This window comes from Lepidochelys olivacea (assembly GCF_965140295.1).
Source record: "Lepidochelys olivacea isolate rLepOli2 genome assembly, chromosome: 7".
Lineage (NCBI taxonomy): Eukaryota > Metazoa > Chordata > Testudines > Cheloniidae > Lepidochelys > Lepidochelys olivacea.
The window spans coordinates 47,203,283-47,223,952 of record NC_140417.1 but is presented as its reverse complement, the minus strand read 5'-3'; the positions used below and the strand labels follow the sequence as shown (position 1 = coordinate 47,223,952).

The following is a 20,670-nucleotide window of genomic DNA, read 5'->3' as shown; positions in this document are numbered from 1 at the left end:
TCTATGCCATGTTGTTATCTTCTTCCCCAAGCAGGGATTCATTTCCATTGCTTACATTGTCTTGCCTATGTAGATATTTGATGATGAAGAGTATGACTGCCGGACTCCAGAAGAGTGGCTCTTGCTGGGGTTGGAGCCAGGATCTCAAGACAGAAAACCAGTTCCCGGAAAAGCGCTTTTACCTACAGATGATCAACTGGGACACGGTAAAGCATGAATGAGCTATAGTTTGGGTGCTCTACACAGTGACATTGGGCTAATGACACTTACAGTATCGTTGCAATAGAATGGTTAGCATTTGGAATGGAACTTTCCAACTTAGATGAATATAATGTTGATGAATGGAACAGAGAGATGATTAAATAAGAGTGAGTACTTGGGTAACAGGCTCTAGTGGTTAGAGCAGGAGACTAGGAGTCAGGAGAACTGAGTTCTGCTCTCAGATCTGCCAAGCATTCATTGGATCTTGTTTTTAGAAATAGCTTCTGATTTTGCAACCACATTTCTGTGCCAAGAAATAATTGCAGGCTAATTTTATAGTACTTAAATGTTTAATTCTCTGATCAGACCTGCAAATCAATAAGTTAGAAGTCTAAATACTATGAAACATGTCCGTGTTTACTTGTGGGTGCAAAACTGGATGCCAAGTTGAGGCTCTTCTGAAAATTGGAGCCGCCGTGTGTGTTATTCAGTCCTGTTGTTCCAGAACTTAAACAACGGGAAGAATACATGGAGTGAATGTCAGGAAGCAATTGCATGCATGACTATTCTGCGTTGTTGTGCTGGGGTACTTTATTTTATTTATTTATTTTTTAAAGAAAATCTTCAACTCAAAGCAACTGAGGTTGACCTTACGGGACATATGACAGTGAAGAGGAGCAACTTCAGCCCAGTTATTTTGATTGGGAAATCTTACCTGCCACAATACCTTGTGAGAATCAACTAAACCCTTTTAGAACGTAAGAGCCTAAGAACAGCCATACTGGGTCAGATCAATGGTCCATCTAGCCCAGTATCTGTTCCATTGGCCAGTGGCAAATGCTTGAGAAGGAATGAAAAGAATGAACAGGGTAATTTATAGAGTGATCCATCCCCCATCATCCAGTCCCAGCTCCTAGCACTCAGAGGTTTAGACACCCAGAGCAGGGGGCTGTATCCCTGACTATATTGGTTAATAGCCATTGATGAACCTATCCACCATAGACTCATCTAATTCTTTTTTGAACCCAGTTATACTTTTGGCCTTCACAACATTCCCTGACAATGAGCTCCACAGGTTGACTGTGCATTGTATGAAAAAGTACTTCCTTGGGTGACCCATGGTTATGTGTTTATCTTGTGTTATGTGAATGAATGGTTCACATGGTTATCTTGTATTATGTGAACGGATAAATAACACATCCTTTTCACTTTCACCTCACCGTTCATGATTTGATAGGCCTCTATCATATCCCCCCTTAGTCATCTCTTTTCTAAGCTGAAGAATCCCAGTCTTCTTAATCTCTCCTCACATGAAAGCTGTTTCCATTCACTATGCTGTTTCCAATTCCAATATATCCTTTTTGAGATGGAGCAAGCAGAAATGCACGCAGTATTCAAGATGTGTGTGTACCATGGCTTTATATGGCATGTGGCATTGTGATATTTTCTGTCTTGTTATCTATCCCTTTCCTAATAGTTCCTAACATTCTGTTAGTTTTTTAATTGCCATTGCACATTGAGCAGGTGTTTTCAGAGAACTACACAATCCACAATGGCTCAAAGCTCTCTTTCTGCTGGCTACATCTCATTTAGACTTCATCATTTTGCATGTATAGTTGAGATTATGTTTTCCAATGTGCATTACTTTGTATTTATCAATGCTGAATTTCATCCACCATTTGTTGCCCAGTCACCCAGTTTTGTGAGATCCCTTTGTACCTCCTCTCTGTCAACTTCGGACTTAGCAGTTGAGTGATTTTTGTATCATCTGCAAACTTTGCAACCTCAGTTAACCCCTCTTCCAGATCATTTATGAATACATTGAAGAGCTCTGGTCCCAGTACATATCATTGTGGGCCCTGGTATTTACCTCTCTCCACTGTGAAAACTGACCGTTTATTCCTACCCTTTGTTTCCTGTCTTTTAACCAGTAACTGATCCATGAGAGAACCTTCTCTCTTATCCCATGACAGCTTACGTTGCTTAAGAGTCTTTGGTGAGGGACCTTGTCAAATGCTTTCTGAAAGTCCAAGTACACAGTATCCACTGATCCTACTAAACACCATGTGTATTGACTCCCTCAAAGAATTCTAATAGATTGGTGAGGCATGATTTCCCTTTACAAAAATCACGTTGACTCTTCCCCAACACATCGTGTTCATCTGTGCCTCTGATAATTTTGTTCTTTACTAGAGTTTCAACCAATTTGCCTGATACTGAAGTTAAGCTTACAGGCTTGTAATTGCCAGGATCACCTCTGGAACTTTTTTTTTAAAAATCAGCATTATATTAGCTATCCTCCAATCACAGGCTGGTACAGTGGCTCATTTAAGTGGTAGGTGATGTATCACAGTTAGTAGTTCTGCAATTTCATCTTTTAAGTTCCTTCAGAATTCTTGGGTGAATCTCATCTGCTGCTGGTGCCTTATTACTGTTTAATTTATCAATTTGTTCCAACACCTCCTCTACTTTCACCTCAGTCTGGGACAGTTCCTCGGATTTGTCACCTAAAAAGAATGGCTCAGGTATGGGAATTTCCCTCACTTCTTCTGCATTGAAGACAGATACAGAGAATTTACTTGGCTTCTCCTCAGTGGTCTTGTCTTCCTTGAGTGCTCCTTTAGCACTGATTGCTTGGCAGGCTTCCTGCTTTTGATGTATTTAAAAAAAATTGCTGTTAGTTTTTGTGCCTTTTGCTCTTCAAATTCTTTTTTAGCCTGCCTAATTATCTATTTATCCTTGACGTGCCAGTTTACGTTCCTTTCAATTCTCCTCAGTAGGATTTGACTTCCAATTTTTAAATGATGTCTTTTTGTCTCTAACTGCCTCTTTTACTCTGTTTGTTGTTATCTTACTGGGTTTTTTTTATTTGTGGTTTACGTATCGTTTGAGCGTCTATAATGGTGTTTTTTAAAAGTTTTCATGTAGCATTTTACTTTTGTGAATTGTAATGATTATATCTTCCATCAGAGGATCCCAAAAGCCACGAGTTGATCTATAAGTGGGTCAGCGTTGGTGTCCTGGATTATGACAAGGAGACAAAACTGTACTTGGTACATAAGACAAACGAGAGGGGAATGGTACGGGATGAAGAAGGGAGGCCTATTCTAAATGGAGGAGTAACTCCAGAAGGTGTGTTCTGACTAGGGTTCATTAGGAGATGGGAGACGTTCATTTACCTCTGTTTGCTTCCATTTCCACCACCAGGGCCCTGCATTGTGATAATACTTTTCCCTCTTCTTCCCCACCATTGGAGGACTGGACATAATTTTTCCTGGAACAATGCCATTTGGGGGTAATGTGGGTAATTTGGGGATATTCGAAGTACCCACCATTTGCAGGGGTTAAGAATGATGCCTTTTCAGCACTGCAATCCCCTGCCAACCCAGACCTGAACTCTGATCCCTCATTTGGCAGTCTCTTGTACTGCCACCACCCCATCCTGACCCTGATTGCATATTCAATCTATTGGCTACAATAAATAGGGAATCTGATTTCTGCATTCACTGTGGACCCCAGCGTGTGTTATTTATGTCTTCCCTTCTTTCCCCCCAGGGAGAGCCCCTCTTATGCCATGTCAGTACTGGGTGCCACGAGTCCGTCTGCTGTTTCTTGCGGAAGACCCCCATGTGTTTGCCCAGCGAGTGGTTTCCGCCAATACCCTACGTAAGAAAACGCAGGCGTTGTTGCTGTACAATCTGTATGTGGACTGCATGCCTGTGGATGGGCTGAGGAGCATTAATGAGAAGAGCCTAGGTAGAATGAAGCAGCTGGCAATGAGCACTTCACACCTGAGAAAGGAGATACGGTGAATATCCCATTGATTCTTCCCTGGGGGCTAGAACAGGCTCATTGAAAGACTCAGATCATTGCTGTGCTTTCAATGTACCTTACTGGATGTCTGCATAGTGGTACAGTATAGGGTAGGTGTGACTGTCTTCCCTGGGGTGCAACCTGGAACTGGGGTACCGCTGAGCCCTTTGTCTTTCCAACCTGGGCTCTCTCTCACACTGTGCTGCTCTCACACAAGCTGCAGATCCCTTCAGATCCTGCCCTCACACAAACATTCATAGGCAGGGACACACCCAGCTGTGTTACAGGTGTGCTTTTACCAGCCACCCATGAACCAACAATAGAGAGGCTCCAGCCAGTTCCCCACAGCTCCCCAGCCTAGAACCCCAGAGCTGTACGGTCTTGCCCTGGTCAGAAACCTGACCAGTATACGTTTATCACCCAGTCCGCCCCTCCCTCAATGTGGACAGGACATCGCACCATCCCCTGTTCTTGAGCAGATTTCCCTTTGGACTTCAAACAACACATTGTTTTAGGTAAAAAAATATAAAACAAATTTATTAACTACAGAAAGATACATTTTTAAGTGATTGTAAGAAATAGCATACAGATCAAAGTTGGTTACCTAAGAAATAAAATGAAATCTCAATCCAAGTTCTGTCTACTAGACAGGATTTGAATCAAGAAGTGTCTCACCCTGATGGTACAAACAGTCCACCAATCTTCCATACACAGGCTAGAAATCCCTTCAGCCTGGGACTGCATCCTCAGTTCAGTCCTTGTTCCTAAGGTTCTGGGTGTTGAGTTGTGGGGGGAGTGAGGCCAAGTGATGATGTCACTTCCCCCTTTTATAGTTTTTGCCTTGTGGGGGGAACTTCATTGTCCCAAACAAAGCCCCCAGCACAGTTAGTGGAAAAGTATAGGCACAAGATGGAGTCCAGAGTCACATGAGCTGGTCACATGCTCTTGCATGCTTCGATGAGTCATGGCAGGGGCCATTACCTATATTCTGGCTAGAACATTCGCAGAAAAATTCATCAGGTGGGAGTAAGCTTCTTTTATGGCCTATTGTATTTCTTAAAAGGGCCATCACCTTGAATGGTTTATCCACAATGTGCTGGCTAGACTGGATGTAAACTACCTTGTGGGTGTTAACCAGGAGCAAACACATTTGAAATACTGGTACAAAGTCAATATTTCTAACTTCAGATACAAAAATGATACACGCATACAAATAGGATAATCATATTCAGCAAACCATAACTTTTCCATTGACACCTCACGTGACATATTTTGTACAAGATTTGTTGCAATTATATAACACTGGTGAATATGGGGGTGCCAGGGTTTTGCTTTGGGGTACAGCGTGTCACAGTAGGCTAATGCTGAGAGATGGAAACTTTCATAGGAGCTGCACATTTTCAGTTACAGACACTGGAAACAGCTTCCAGAGCACAGGTTGTCAATGGTTCCTATATTAGGCTGTGGACCACCAGCTCTCTGCAGAGTGCTTCCTGGTGGTCGGCAGAGAGCTGTGGAGTTGTCTGGTGCCAACTGCCTTTGTGGCTGATCGTCAAATTAAAAGAAAGTATGCTCAGGAATCTTGTGTAATCAAATAGAAAAGGAAAGGAGTAACCTGGTTACAAATGAGACAGTTTCTCTGCTGAGATACAGCCTAGGCTAGGGAAAAGTTTTAGAGTCCCTGGGCTTGCTGAATCATCATCTACCAGTGGTGGTATTGCCTTCAGTCCCTTGGAATGAACAACTGCTTTGACCCCCCCTCAGAAACATGGAGGTGTGAAGAGCTGTGTGGTTTAGCAATCTAGACTGGAGAGTAAGGTCTCTGTTTATGAACAGAGATGTAACCAGAGAGAAGTACTCTGTGCTTTAAGTGAAAGACAATAACATGATAGGATAATGACAGCTGGAGTTCAGGATCAGGAAAATCAGGAATTTTATACTTTCTGTAAATATTCAGAGGGGCATTTGGGAAGACGGCACATATACCCCAAGCATTCACACACAGCTTTCTCCAACCCTTAGGTTGTCTCTCTTCCCCCTTTGTAACACTTTTCTTCTCACATCCCTCCAGTCCATACCTTGTTTCCCTTCCACTTTGTTCTGTAGCAATGATTCAGATATGATGATCCTAATCCGCTGCTAGTCAGTTTCACTTTGCTGCAACCAGTGCCAGCAGAACAGACTAGTAGGGAGACAACTTAGCAACTGGAGGGCAAGGAGGAGAGAGAGAGAAAGGAGTGCTAGTTCTGGCTTCAAATCTGGTCCTCTCTTACACTCACATCCCACCCAGCTGGGTGGGGCACCTTTGCAATGTCACTATTTTGTCCTGTGGCCCCACACAACTCTCTGCCAATGAACCTCAAACCTGCAGCATCATTTGCTGTTCTGTTCCTGGACCTCCATAGCTCTGCTAATGTAATTCAGATCTTTTTTAGTGAGCAAGCTAAGTGTAAGCGAACCCAGGAGAAATAAATTGGGGGTAAGATTTTTGAGGATTGGTGCAGATATGCAGATCTGAGTGATCACTGTTCATTCATTTTATAATCCTCATCAGTCTGTTGAACTGTCTGCAATGCCTGGAAAAGGAGGTGAGCCTAGACTATGAACGCACCATGAACAAGATTATCTTTGATGGAGTCATCACATCCAAGCCCCAGATGTTTTCATATGTCACCCTGCCAGAGAAAGAGGAGGAGAAGGTGCCAGAGAGAGGTATGGGATCTGGTGGAGAAAGTTGAGCTCTAGTTGGATTGCAAGGGTCCTTCTGTGAAATGATTTCTTCATTATTGTGGGAGACTTTCAGACACACCGGTTTATAATGCAAGAGGATGTACAAGGTGGTATGTTTTCCAGTTATTCTGGGGGACCAGTAGACAGCCAAATGCATGGAGAACTCATTTACATTAGGGGGTTAGGTTATGAATGATCCTTGGAAACTGTACATGTGTATCTGGGAACAGAATTTGGCTTTGGCACTTTGAGTGAGATTGCACAAGCAGAGGCATTCCATGGACAGTCCAGCTTTATTAACAGTGGGCGGAAAGCTGGAGGCAAACAGTGGAGGTTTCAAGGCCATGTTTGGGAGCGAGAATGCCTCTCATTTTCATTCATGTTCAGAATCTTGATTTCTTCTTTCTGGCAGCCTCTGCACAGTCCCATTGTGGGACATGGTCCCTATCCCTGGGCCATTCCTGCCATACCAAAAAGAACCTCATGATGGACCTATGAGCCAGAACATCAGATCTGTCCTGGGGTCAGGGCTCCATTTCTGTGCAGGGACAGGGCAGATGTTTGTGAGATATGAAGTCCCCTAAACCTTTGGTGCCAACACCAGCCCTTTCATCCAGCTTCAAATAGGCAGAACACTTGGTGTCTGTTGGGATTACTTATATGTAATGACATGAGTAAAGTGTTGTGGAATCAAGCCAACCTAAAAAGGGATTGAAAATTCTCTTCCTATTAAAGTGACACACTCTCTTTTGCTGGCAGGGCTGGTCCAGATCCCAGACTATCCATTTGATGAGCAACAGGCATCTTTTATTTTTGTCTCGCTCCTGACCAGGCCAGAAGTCATCCTTGCCTTATCGCAGGTGCGGGATGAGTGCAACAAAGCTGCAGCCATGTCTCTGTTTCATTCAACCTTGTCTAAGTATGGCCGGCTAGAGGAGTTTGAACAGATCCAGACGCAGACCTTCACCCAGGTAAGGAAGGACAGGGAGGGAACATTCGCTTAAGGGGAGGGGAGATACAGAACAATCAACAGGGCTCTTGGCATATACCAATCAGACCATGCCAGACAGAGCTTAGCAATTGTATAATTGATTTATTGCACTTGGACAAAGCTTTTCTAGAAAACATGGTGCAAAATCTGCATTGTAGATTTCCAAATTGTTCTTATTCCTTCTCCCCTTATTGTTACAAGGAACAAGAGCTTTGATTCCACTAAAAATACTGATTTTTCTTAAGATCCTCTCTCTTCTTTAACCACACGGATAATGAAAAAACAGAATTTTTTTGAGTTCTTATTAGTTTTGTTAGATTTTTTCCACACAATTTAGTGAAAAAGCTTTAGATACTAACAACCACAGAGTAAAACAATAAAACCTTATAAATCTTTTATATCTTTCACCAGAGGACTTTCATACACTGTACAAGGCTGCTTTATCCTCGTGGGAAACTGAGGCAGAGAGAAGTTGAGAGACTTGCCCAAGGCCACCCAATCTGGGATATGAACCAGCCAGGAAAAGAGTGTTTTCATTTTAATAGGCAGAGTGTATATAAGGACCCCAACTCTCCTGACCCTCAGTCCTGTACTCTATCAGTGAGAAAATACTGTCTCCCCTTGCACTGTTGAAATTTGATTTCTACACACAAATAGCAGAAGTCCACGTAACAAGTTTGACTATTAGTAGCATTTTAATGAATCAAAGCATTGCAGGACTCTGCTGCCCTTCAGTTAGCACCTTCCCATCACTTTAATCAGTTCCAAAAGAAGACAAATGTCCACCCCTCATTTCTCAGTCATATTTTACAGAGAGTTTTATGGGGGACCCTATGAAATACAGCTTCTGATACTGTTCTGTAGAAAACCATGGGGAATAGTAAATTAGAAATTAGGAGAGCGGTAAATAATGAAAAGGGCTGATCCAGAGCAATCTGGATTGCTTGATAGACTGGGCACAAGCAAACGATGTATTTTAAGGTGGCCAAATATAAAGTCATACATATCAGAAAACAGAATGTAAGCAATACTTACAAGCTGCAGGGACTCTGTCCTTGGTAGGTTGTAGTAGATTCTCCATCTCTGGATGTTTCTCTAAAAGACAGACTCTAGATCAAAGAGGAAGTATTTCAGAAAAGTTCTGTGACCTGTGTTATGGAAGATGTCAGACTAAAATATTATCATAATGGTCCCCTCTAGTCTAATTTGTGACAACGGGGATAGAAAACAGAAGCTTAAGTGAAATGGAGAAACACAGTTCTGATGTTTTCTCAACAGCAGGCCTTTTCATGACCCTTTGTTAAGGAACTAGATATATAATATGTTGGGTATGTATGCATAAATATGAGGGTTATTGGTCAACCAAAATGGATCGGAGATGAGTTGTTTCACAGCAGATTGGTATTGGACTGGGCACTAGTGGTCCCTGCCAGTGGTCAGTAGTTGCCCTACTGTTTTCCCATCAATCCTCTGAGGATAAATTCTTCACTGTATGTTTCTTTGTTCTAGGTTCAGCTGTTTCTCAAGGACACCTGGATCAATACTCTCAAGATAGCAGTAAAGAGCAGTCTGAGGGAGATTGGTAAAGGGTGGTACAATCTGTATCAGTCCAACTGGGGTGTATACCAGATGTCCAAGCTACATAAACTGATGGAGCTCATCAAGTTCAACTTGCAAGACTCTGTGCGCTTCCTGGTCCAGGACTCACTGGTCAGCTTCACTCAGCTTTTGCTGGATGCTTGTGGCAGTGTCCAGGATTGCTCAGAGGATATGGAATGGGGAGGGGACCTCATCAACAGCCCATACAAGTAAGGAGGGGAGAGATGGGAAGGTCAGGCTTGGAGGAGAACAGTGGAGGAGGGAAGAATAGCTATCTCTTTGTATTTGTAATTACCATAGATTTTTACAGTGACACTTTGCATTTGGGTTGGGGTTTCATGGTGGTGCTTATGATGAAGAGCAACTCAGTTCCATCCATCTCATACTGCTTGGTGTAGGCTTGGAGGGGGATCACTGCCTTGCGGATGGCAGATTGGATAGTGTTGCACAGTTTTTCCACAAGGGGCTCGTGCAGTTCCATCCGTCCGTCTCTCTTGACATGTCTCCAGCACGCACCCTGGAGCCAGGGAGGGAGGCATAGAGCTGGGCGAATCCCCAGCTGTCCTGTTAGTGCAGGCCTTATTGGAGGCCAGGATCTGGTTCAATTTTTTCAATGTGCTTTACTAATGTTAGCTAATGAATTCTCTCACACCCCAGGGAGGAAGGCGACTGCTACTAATTCCATTTTAGAGCCTGGGAAAGTGAATAAGGCCACACGGCTGGTCAGTTTCACTGTTGGGATTTAAAGACATAGCACAATAGCAGTGTTGCGGGTGCCATTCTTTCTGCAGACAGCCACATAAAACCCCATCTCCTCCCTTTGCAGGCCACGAAAGAATCCTCTCTTTGTAGTGGATCTGATTCTGGATAACAGTGGGGTTCACTTCAGCACACCTGTGGAGAACTTCGAGACCTCCCTCATTTCTCTGTTCGACAAGGGAATCCTGGCAACCCACACCATACCACAACTGGAGACGGTGCGTTACTCTGGGGAAATGTTAATATGACAGAGACTAAGTGGCCTAGAGACCCAGAATGTATGGTAGCTGATGAGGGTGGAATCATGAATGGCAATAGCATGTAGACTAATGGCCTCAAACTTGTTAGGGAAAGTCCTTTTGCAGTATATACTCTTCTCTCTGTTGAGCAGGATATTTGTCTTCCAAGATCCTCACATCTATCCTCTATATTTATCTTTTTATTGGGGCTGGGGTCAGATGAATGAAGTAATTCCTGATGCAATGGAGAGGGATGGACCACATAACCTTCTAGAGGTACCTTCCCTCCTGATGATGATTGTATGACCCATCTTACAGAGCAATACATTGTGGAGAATGTGAGTTCTTCACGCTGTAAAACCTGTTCCCCTGCTGGAGACCGAGAAGCAGCAGGTGATAGCTGCTTGTTTTGAATGACCTCTCCTTTTGCACTCTTCCAGTTTGTGCTTGAGAACATGTTTATTAGAGGCACACCACTGCTGGAGTCGGTGGGCCTGCACGAGCCCCTTGTGGAAGAACTGCGCAACACTATCCAATCTGCCATCCGCAAGGCAGTGATCCCCCTCCAAGCCTACGCCAAGCAGTATGAGAACCAGTTAGAGCTGAATAATAATGACATCCATTCCTTTCTAAAGTAAGTAACATCAAGAGCGGACACCACAGACCTGACTTACATGTCCTTAGAAACTTATTACTACAGTACATCCCCATCTCATGTATCCTTGCTTAAGTGTGTGTATTCGCTGTTCTGTGCTTACAAAAGTGTGTGGCATGCACTTCAGTGAACAGGTACAAGGGATTAGCCATACCAAACCAGAACACTGGTGTATCAAATCCAGCCTCCAGCTGTGGCCAATAACTGATGCTTTCAGAGGAAGGCAAAATAGCTACTGGTGCAGTGCTGTATATTGTTGGTAGCAGTGGGAATTACTGTCTGCCTCTGACAACAGTCAAATTCCCTTCTGATCTTATTGGTCAGAAAATTACTCATCCCTTTTGAAAGTCTGGTTAGCGTGTTTGACCTCCTGCAACTCTGCCTTTTCAGGCTGATCACATGGTGTAGGAAGTAGTATTTCCCTTTGTTTCAACCTGCCTGTTCCCATGGCTAAAACCCCCATCCACACCTCAATCATCCTTCTGCCTCATTTACTTTCGCCGTCTTCTTTTCAGGCCTCCTATCCTCGCCAGTCTTTAAATTGAGCTTTAAAACCCAATTCTCCCAGAAATCTCTCCTTCCTATTTCTCTCCTCATTCTCTCTTCCTTGACCAGTTGTCAATTGGGTTGTGTGTTGTCATCTCTATCTTAGATTGTGAGCTCTCAGAGGCAGCAATGCATCTCACGCTATGGTTCTAAAATATGTAAATTCAGAGAAATCTGTGGTTTTTAATAATAAATGCACCTGTCATTAATTTAATGTCCTGGACTTTTGGACAAAGGTCTAATGACATCTATGTGAATGTGTATTTATGACATGTAGGGATGAGTGTTCTCGTGCACTGTATGGTATGGGTTGGCTTGTCTTTGATTATATTTCTGGTTGTAGAGAGTACCAAGCCCAATGCCCCTCTGCCCAGGATGTGAGAAAAATAGTAAACCTGCACTTGTCTGAAAAGGAGATGCTGGACAATACTCTGCCAAGCTCCATCATCATTGGTCCCTTCTACATCAGCATTGAAGGTGTCAAGCAAAATCTGTCCAAAAAACGCAAAGCCCTTGCTACCTCCATGTTGGACCTACTGGCTAAGAACCTACACCTACAGGTGGAAAATGTAAGTTTCACACTTCTCTGTTTTGTCTTGCATCTATCCCCCTATTTCAGGAGGCACCACGGCAGAGAATTTGGGATTGCACAGTGGCCAAATGATAGCGGTTGAGGCCTCTCTAATGTGGAAGTTTTGCAACTCACATTGGAATGGTTTCATGGGACTAGTGGTGGAAGCCAATTGAAAAAGACTAGAAGGGAGATGTGAAGAGCCAGTTAAATCAAACTGTGCCTGCATTCGTAACAAATTCTGTGCAAGAAAGCTATACCTAGTGGCATGGAAATATCTGCGGCTCTCTATCATCTCCTAAATAGTTATGTTCACGGATTTACAATGATCTGCCTCGCTGCCAGTTGGAAGTTCCTGCAGCGAGCTGATGAGGTTAACTAGAATATATAGACAGTTACATGTGTGAGGCAGGTGATGAAGGGCTACTAACAGGAAGAACTAGAATAGTATTGTATATTTATAGCTTTAGACCACCCTTACAGTGGGTTACAGCCAGCTTTTTGACTTACACTGGAGTCTGGCATATGAGAGATTGGTGGCCTGATTTTCAGAGGTCCTGTGCATGCACAATTGCCATTAACTCTAATGGGAGTTGTGAGTGCTCCTCTGAAAACCAGGTCTTAAGCCTCTGTTGTAGTCCACTGATTAAAGGTAGTGACCCCATAGGAATGAAACTCTGTAGCCCATTAGGGAAGTCTGCAGATGCTCCTCTATTCAGTGTGTGTATTTACACATTCTCTGTGTCTTCCTGCAGATCTGTGAAGCATTCAAAGTCATCAGCCGGAAAATGTATGAGAAACCAAACAGCATTGAGGAGCTGGCTGAGCTGCGGGAGTGGATGAAGGGAGTCCCTGAGCAGCTGAAAGTGCAGGAAGTAAGGCATGCTTTTCTGATCAAAAGGGGGTGCCCAGTAAAGCCAGGGGATAAAAACTTGGGAATAGAGTAGATGGAGATCTCCCACTGTTTTGACATTTTATTATCCAGCTCTGAATCTGTCCTGGAACAATAGCTCATAGAATCATAGAATATCAGGGTTGGAAGAGACCTCAGGAGGTCATCTAGTCCAACCCCTTGCTCAAAACAGGACCAATCCCCAATTTTTGCCCCAGATCCCTAAATGGCCCCCTCAAGGATTGAGCTCACAACCCTGGGTTTAGCAGGCCAATGCTCAAACTACTGAGCTATCTCTCCCCCCTGGTTCAGCTTCTTAAATAATCCATGTTTGAAGAAATGAGATCTGGCCAGCCAGTCCAATTACCTGTTTCGTTGCTTGGGAAACCTTGCCTCTGATCCAGGCTGCTATGAAGCTTTGAGAGTTTGTGTTCACAAGCTTTGTAGCTACCGAGCCTCTTAGATCCAGTTTTACAGCTGGCATATGAAATTTAACCCCAATGTCATTTATGCAGTTGGGCATGTGTGTATAAAACTAATGTGTCTATGCAAATTGGGCAGTCAGATGCCTAGCTACCGTGCTGGTATGTGCTAAGGCAGCTTATGTGCATGCAAATGTCTTTGCAGGGGAAACTTGCAAAGGCAATTGAAAATGTTGTCCTTAATGTATGTTGTATATCCCTTCTATTTCTTGGTTAGCCATTCAGTACTTCTGCACAGATATTGGATCTTGACTTTTTCTGTCTTCTGAAAATTAATTACAAACTTTCAAACCATAAAAATATTGTGATAATTTTCCTCTCATACCAGTTATAAACAGGTGTAGTGCCGGGGACTTCAATGAAGTTACTCCTACATTGTACTGGTATAGTATATTAATATTATAATTAATTTGGCAGTAATACCACTAAGTTATTAGATAGAGCTTTTTATCTGTAGATCTCAAAGCACTTTACAAAGGAGGGATGTATCATCCCAATTTTATAAACAGAGAAACTGAGGCACTGAGCAGTGAAATGACTTGCCCAGGGTCACTCAGGAGGCCAGTGGCAAAGCCTGGAATAGAGCTGGGTTTCCCAATTCCTAGTTCAGTGTCTTCCCCACTGGGTCACACTCCCTTTCATATATGTAGTCTGAGGATCACTCACACCACAAGAGGTTGGAGAATCAGACCCACTGCTTTCGTGGTATAGAAGTACTCTGTGTTGGGGTAAGGTTGTGAGACGATGGCATGTGTCATGCAAATGCAGTGTGTATCCTGCCAGACAATCCCAATAAGCAACATGTTCAATACATGTGATTTGGAGGATGTCTACTTTTCTCTCTCTGTCTCCCTGTGTAGGAACTCATAAGTAAGGTCATGGAAGATTATGACGTTATGGAGGAATTCCTTTACAACCTTACCCAAGATGATTTCAATGACAAGTGAGCATTTCTCTTACTGTCAAAGCAGCTTATTTTGCAGCTATTACCATTCTTAATGCCTCAGGATTTGATTTGTATATCAGGTGCTTCAGATCTTTTCATGTGGCAGTTCAGGCTAGATGTTCATTGAACACCTGATTCAGAAATTGAGTCTGTAGAGGTGTGCAGTTTCACACTGCCTCCTGGCCTGGGCATGAGGCAAACTTGTAGTGATCAACCTCCTTAACAAATAAAAGACCTTATCTGTCAGCTTATTTTTATTTTTTGCTTTATTTTATTATTTCTATTACAAAAGCACCAAGAGACCTCAACCAAGATTAGGGCCCCATCTTGTTAGGTACTGTGCAGACAAATTGTAAGAGGCACAGTCCCACTGGACTTTTTGGAATTGTTTAGCAATCCATTCATCTTTTACTAATATACTGGATTTCTCGCTTTTTTTAAAATTCCTCTCCCTTTCCTTAGCCTCTTGTTACTGAACAGTTTAGACGCAGATACTGCATATCAAATAACAGAGCACCAAAAATATGCTTTGAAACCATGCAAATTTCTGTAGCTGGTCAGCCTCCTTCATCAGTTTGATCGGGTTATCTAATTACTATGCTCATTATCATTCAAATAATAGGCCTCAGGTTGCTGCTTCTCATCTTTTTTGTATTCTCATTCCATCTGAGCTCAGGTGGGCTGCGAGCAACTGGCCTCTGAAAATCGCCACACAAACGGAGATGATTCGGCAGCAGCACCTGGAAGATGAGGAGAGGTTCCGCAAAATTCAGCTCATGGATCAGAACAACTTTCTGGAACGGCTGGATGGTCTGCAGGTACTAATAATCCAACACTAGGGGAGGCTGTTCTGAGCCAGCCCTAATCACAAAGACTTGAATTCATTGCTGTCAGTTAGCTGGGGTATCTTCAGGAGCATTTGCAATTCTAAGATCAATGATAGGGCCAGTTAAATTTTTTTTTCTAAAAAGTGCTTTTGGATGAGAAATTGTTTGAATTCCATGGAAAACTTTCATTTTTCATGGAGAAACTGAATGCTCGAAAACAGAAATATTTTTATTCTGAAATGCTGTTGCGGTGCCTCAAGGAGCCGCTATGGGCTGAGCTCCCCAGCTAGACTTCATCTCCCATGATGCACCACCTCTCCTCAACAACAGGGAAGACCATGGTGTACCATCGGAGCTCTAGGCTGGGTTCCATGTCCAGACTAGATAGGAGAATGAGACTATGAGGCACCTGAACAACGATTCCCATGAGATGCAATGGCCGTGTTTCAAAATCAAATATTTAAGATTTGATTTTTCACCAAAAACTTGAAATTATCCATAGGAAAAATTCCCCATTTTTGGACCAGCTCTAATCAATGTCTGAACTGATTTCAAAGACTCTCTCCAAATGGATATCACTGGGGTAATGGGTTGAAATTAAGCAAAGAATTTCCTAACAGTGAAGACTGGTTGGCTGTGAAATAGTCTACCAAAGGAAGTGATAGAAGCCCCGACACTTTAGTTTATTAAAAAAGATTGGACAGGGCCCTGGAAAATATAATATTGGGAACAATTTTTGAGGATGGAAAAAATGACATAGCAGATCTTTCATTTTAATTTCTGTGGTTTCAAGTTGCTGGCTGTACAGCTCAGTATAGACAAATTTGGGCATGGACTGATGAGTGGGTGGCAATCAATTGCAAGAGGAAGAGGCAGCCAGCGCCCACATTTGTTCTTTCTATCAGCTGATCTTGATCCAAGCTTATCATTGCCTCCTCACCAGCTTCTCTGTGGCCTGAAGAGAGCTGGAATTAGAGTAGGGGAGAGAGAATGTGAAATTTAAAATGGGCTTTAGTGAGAGCTGTCCGATTCTTTGCATGCTGGAGAGCAACGAAGAGTAGACAGTGAAGCTGAGATTCTAGAAAGCAGCATTCAGTGTTTTGAGCCTGAGTTCCACATACTGCACCTGCCTTTTCTTTTCCAGCTGGTCGTGGCTGGATTTTCTGTCCATATGGACATTACCCGAGCACATGAGATAGCAAATGAAGCAAGAAGGGTCAAGAAGCAGTTGAAGGAGTCTCAGCAGATGGCACTTCTTTATAACAACAGGGAGCGGATATTTGGATTGCCAGTTACTAATGTAAGTGTCAGATCATAGGTTCTGTTGTGTTAGGCTCTGTGCAAACAACAGGCCCTTGGTCCTGACTGGGGCCTTTGGGTGCTACTGCAATGCAATAAAATAAATCCCCTAGGTAATAACATCCCAATTGTGAGAGAAGGAAAGAAATGATTTAATCTACCATTCTGGCTTATGCATCAGTTCTTATGTTAATTAGAGAGGACCAGCGATCCATTCTGATGGTCACTCCATTCCAATGCTCTCTGCTCATCTCTTCTATGCTGTGGAAGAGGTGGCCCAAGAAGACATGGAAGGGTGAGCAAGTTCATAGGACATTTAATAGCCACTTCTGTAGCAGAGCTCGATCTATCCATGCTCTTGGATCAAGAGTTCATAGGGCAGTGGTAGCCAGCTGTATGGGAGGCTTGGCTCCTGGATCATAAAGATGGTAACACACATGAAGTAGCAATTAGTTACATTCATTACTGTTGGAGAGTTACTGCACAGAATATCCACTGAATGCATCCGATGAAGTGAGCTGTAGCTCACAAAAGCTTATGCTCAAATAAATTGGTTAGTCTCTAAGGTGCCACAAGTACTCCTTTTCTTTTTGCGGATACAGACTAACACGGCTGCTACTCTGAAACCACACAGAACATGGGCATGACTGGCTGTAATTACTTATGTCACTAGTGGTTTATAGTCACATGTACAGGAAAGTGAATTTGGAAGGCAGCGTGTTGTCTTAAGAAAATAATTTTAGTCACAAACACTAGTAGCTCTAGCTACTCATAAATGCTCATGCACATTTTCTCTCTCTCTTTCATTTATTGCTATTGAGTAGAATTATTTTCTCTAATAATTTTCTGTATCTTAACTTTCAATAGCTTAGTGTGAATTTTTTCTTTACTGTTACATCTACAGTTGCAAGTTGGGTCCTTAACAGGTACATCCTCAAGATGTGTATGGGTCCATTGCATCCACAAAAAATCTCATATTACCGATGCGACAGAGCATTTGCAAATGAAAATCAGCTAACTGCTCATCAGACTAAGTGTTTGCATGCATGGATATGGGCTTCTGCAGGTGCAACTCGAATGTATGCATTTTGGACGGCATGCCTGATGCTCCCTCCTTTGAGAAGTTGGCACTAAATGTCATAGGAATAAATTAAGTCATGGTTTTAACTTGGATTGCAGTTAAATGGAATTGTGCCCATGTATGTGAGGTTGAATTTGGCCCAGAGGGCCTTTGTTTTTCTGTGTTTGTCCTGTCTCTATCCACAATTCTGTTTTGTTTCATGACTGATTAGTAAGGGCTAGGTTGTGCCTTGGGAGACCACAGGGTCTGCGCCCTCCAAGCATCCCCAGGGTTGTAAGTCCCCTGAGAGGGAGCAAGCTGGAAGTGGCCCTGTGCCTGTCTGCTCTGGCTAGCAGTGTAGAGGGGAGCCAAATAAATCATCTTAAAGGATATTGGACCATGTTCGTTCCCCTTGCTTACTCAGGAGCTCTAGGTGGGATTGTGCCTTTTTGCCAGGGCCACATGGTTCTGAAAAATATGAGCCACTGTTAGAGGAAAATATGCCCATTGTTCATTAAAACTCTTTTTTTTTTCACAAAGTATGATAAACTGTCCAGGATGGTTAAGGAATTCCAGCCATACTGGGATCTTTGGACCACAGCATCAGACTGGATACGCTGGTCTGAGAGCTGGATGAATGACCCCCTCTCTGCAATTGATGCTGAACAGCTAGAGAAGAATGTCAATGAATCCTTTAAGACCATGCACAAGTGTGTGAAGCAGTTCAAGGATGTACCAGGTAACTGGGAGAGTTTGGTTTGTGCACCCCAGCACACAAGGCTATGAGGAGTGTCGTGAAAACCTCATTCCTGTGATTCAGCAGTTTATCTCATATGTGTTCTGTGTGAAGTGAGCTTGGGTGGTCATATGCAGCTCTGCAGATTTGTGTAAAACTGCTTCAAGTAAATGCCCCCACCCCCCAAAAAAATTAAAAAAGATTTAAATTTGTAGGTAAACTTCCCCATGTCCCAGTCCAGGATTCCCAAAGATGCATCCACCAATCTTCTGTAGTAGTTCTAAAACCATCTTCCAGTTGGGTTAGAGTGAAATATATCCTGCAGTGGGAGATTTTGATTCATCCTTTTAAACTTGATCTCTCTCCTGAACAATCCAGTGAATCATCCCCAGTGGAGGAGGTGGTGAGTGGATGTGTGAGTGAATATGACTCATGATAAGTGGAAGCAATAAGAATACCTGCTTTTGATCTTTTCATTCCGCTGCTCCTCCAGGATATAGTACAATATCCACTAAGGCCATCAGTCTGCCAGTCCTTGTGTGACACATAGCAGGGAGTGCAAGGTTGTTACACTTCCGATGCAAGTGCAACCAGAGGCCACACTTGGCTGCAATTAAAGTTAAGCCCTAGATGTAATTGACATACTAGATGGAAGTACTCTAAATTTCATGGCCTTTGCATGCTTGCTGCCTTACTCTAAAGGTGCTAGAAAAGTGCAGGGTGTGGGCAGTGAATAGATGTGTCTGAGGAGACGTGTGGTTTCCAATATGCAAATATGGCACTTGACTATGCTCCTCCCTTTTTGGCCTTATTCCTGCTACGAGGCAGCATCTTCATTAATGCAAGCTTGGGTTCACCAATGCTCCCTGTCCTGCTGTTCGCTTTTTGCATTGTCGGAAAGCACAGCACCGCTCACCTGCACTGTGCAGAATCCAGCTCTATATGAAGCAGCATCCTCCACCCATCATCTCATTGTTGCTGATGTTATCTTTTTTGTTTTTTTTTCCCTACTCCTTTAAGCATGCCAGGATGTAGCTGTGGAAATCCGGGGCGGGATTGAAGAATTCAGACCATATATCCCACTGATTCAGGGCCTGCGCAATCCTGGCATGCGGAATCGGCACTGGGAGATGCTTTCCAAGGAGATCAACATCAACGTTAAGCCTAAGGCCAATCTGACATTTTCTCGCTGTCTGGAGATGAAGCTGCTGGATCACATTGACAGCATTGCCAAAATAGCTGAGATAGCGGGCAAGGAGTTCTCCATTGAGAATGTGAGGAGAGCATCTAATGAGGGTTTCCTTTCAGTGTCCTAGTTCATGCCCCAAAGTTGTCTCTAGATGGAAGCTTTCCTTACGACAACTCCATGTTACATGAGCATTAAAATTCTCTCTGAGTGTTACAGAAATCCCAGAGAAAAGCAGAATGCAGCTGAGAATCTTGGCATCCTCTCATGACTGGACAAATCCTCTGTATCTGTGTCAGGGAGATTAGACATTGGTATGGTGAATCAGCTACCATACAGTGTGTGTATGAAAACAGGGGAGGGGACTGGATGGCTCAGTGGAGTCATTGGTCATACAGATATCGTCTTTCATCTTCACGTCCCCAGTTCAAATAGGGCCTAAGATGGTCAGGACTGAAAGTCACTTTTTCTTCTGTGAAATGGGTTTGTGAGCTCAGCCCACTTCCCAGTGGGCAGATATCCATACCGCAAAAGCCACCATTACCACGGTCTCTAATGGCGCTGTACTGCCAGACTCAGTGGAGGTGCCATGGCATCAGTGGGCATGGAAATGAAGTTACTTTCTCTTCCTTGAAGGTGGTCCTTGAGGAAAGGGTTGAGGCTCTTTGGATGGGGCAGAGGAAATTTGTGCTGCTGCTGAATGTTCTGTGGATTAAATAGATGGCTGTAGTTTCCAGTGTGGAAACCAGCACCTTTCACAGGAACGAACATTCACCTAGTTTTTTAAATGATGGTGTTTGAGAGACATGTAAATGGAGGAAAGCATTATGCAATATCCCTGTACTGAGACCTAAGGTTAAATTGCTTCTCCTCATTTCCCAGGCACTTGATAAGATGGAGAGCGAATGGGTCTCCATCCTGTTCAATGTACTGCCCTATAAAGAGACAGAAACCTTCATTCTGAAGAGCCCTGACGAAGCTTCGCAGCTCCTAGATGATCATATTGTCATGACTCAAAGCATGTCCTTCTCACCATTCAAGAAACCCTTTGAAGACAGGATGAACACCTGGGAAACCAAGCTGAAGATGACACAGGTACCAATTTCCCACCTGCTGCCATGTGGTCAAGGGAGGGATT

General features: G+C 43.3%; 1 protein-coding gene across 1 annotated transcript in view; it reads left to right on the top strand.

Moving 5' to 3' along the window:
* Positions 1-20,670, top strand: part of DNAH1 (dynein axonemal heavy chain 1) — a 141,875-nt gene that overhangs the window by 22,948 nt on the left and 98,257 nt on the right. Inside the window, exons 6-21 of the mRNA XM_084633893.1 lie at positions 74-206; positions 3,172-3,333; positions 3,757-4,009; positions 6,569-6,726; positions 7,504-7,715; positions 9,245-9,543; positions 10,161-10,311; positions 10,773-10,966; positions 11,877-12,102; positions 12,860-12,979; positions 14,339-14,421; positions 15,101-15,242; positions 16,396-16,551; positions 18,151-18,349; positions 19,367-19,620; positions 20,415-20,627. Coding sequence (XP_084490019.1) covers positions 74-206; positions 3,172-3,333; positions 3,757-4,009; positions 6,569-6,726; positions 7,504-7,715; positions 9,245-9,543; positions 10,161-10,311; positions 10,773-10,966; positions 11,877-12,102; positions 12,860-12,979; positions 14,339-14,421; positions 15,101-15,242; positions 16,396-16,551; positions 18,151-18,349; positions 19,367-19,620; positions 20,415-20,627 — 2,955 coding nt within the window. The remainder of the gene's footprint in view (positions 1-73; positions 207-3,171; positions 3,334-3,756; positions 4,010-6,568; positions 6,727-7,503; positions 7,716-9,244; positions 9,544-10,160; positions 10,312-10,772; positions 10,967-11,876; positions 12,103-12,859; positions 12,980-14,338; positions 14,422-15,100; positions 15,243-16,395; positions 16,552-18,150; positions 18,350-19,366; positions 19,621-20,414; positions 20,628-20,670) is intronic.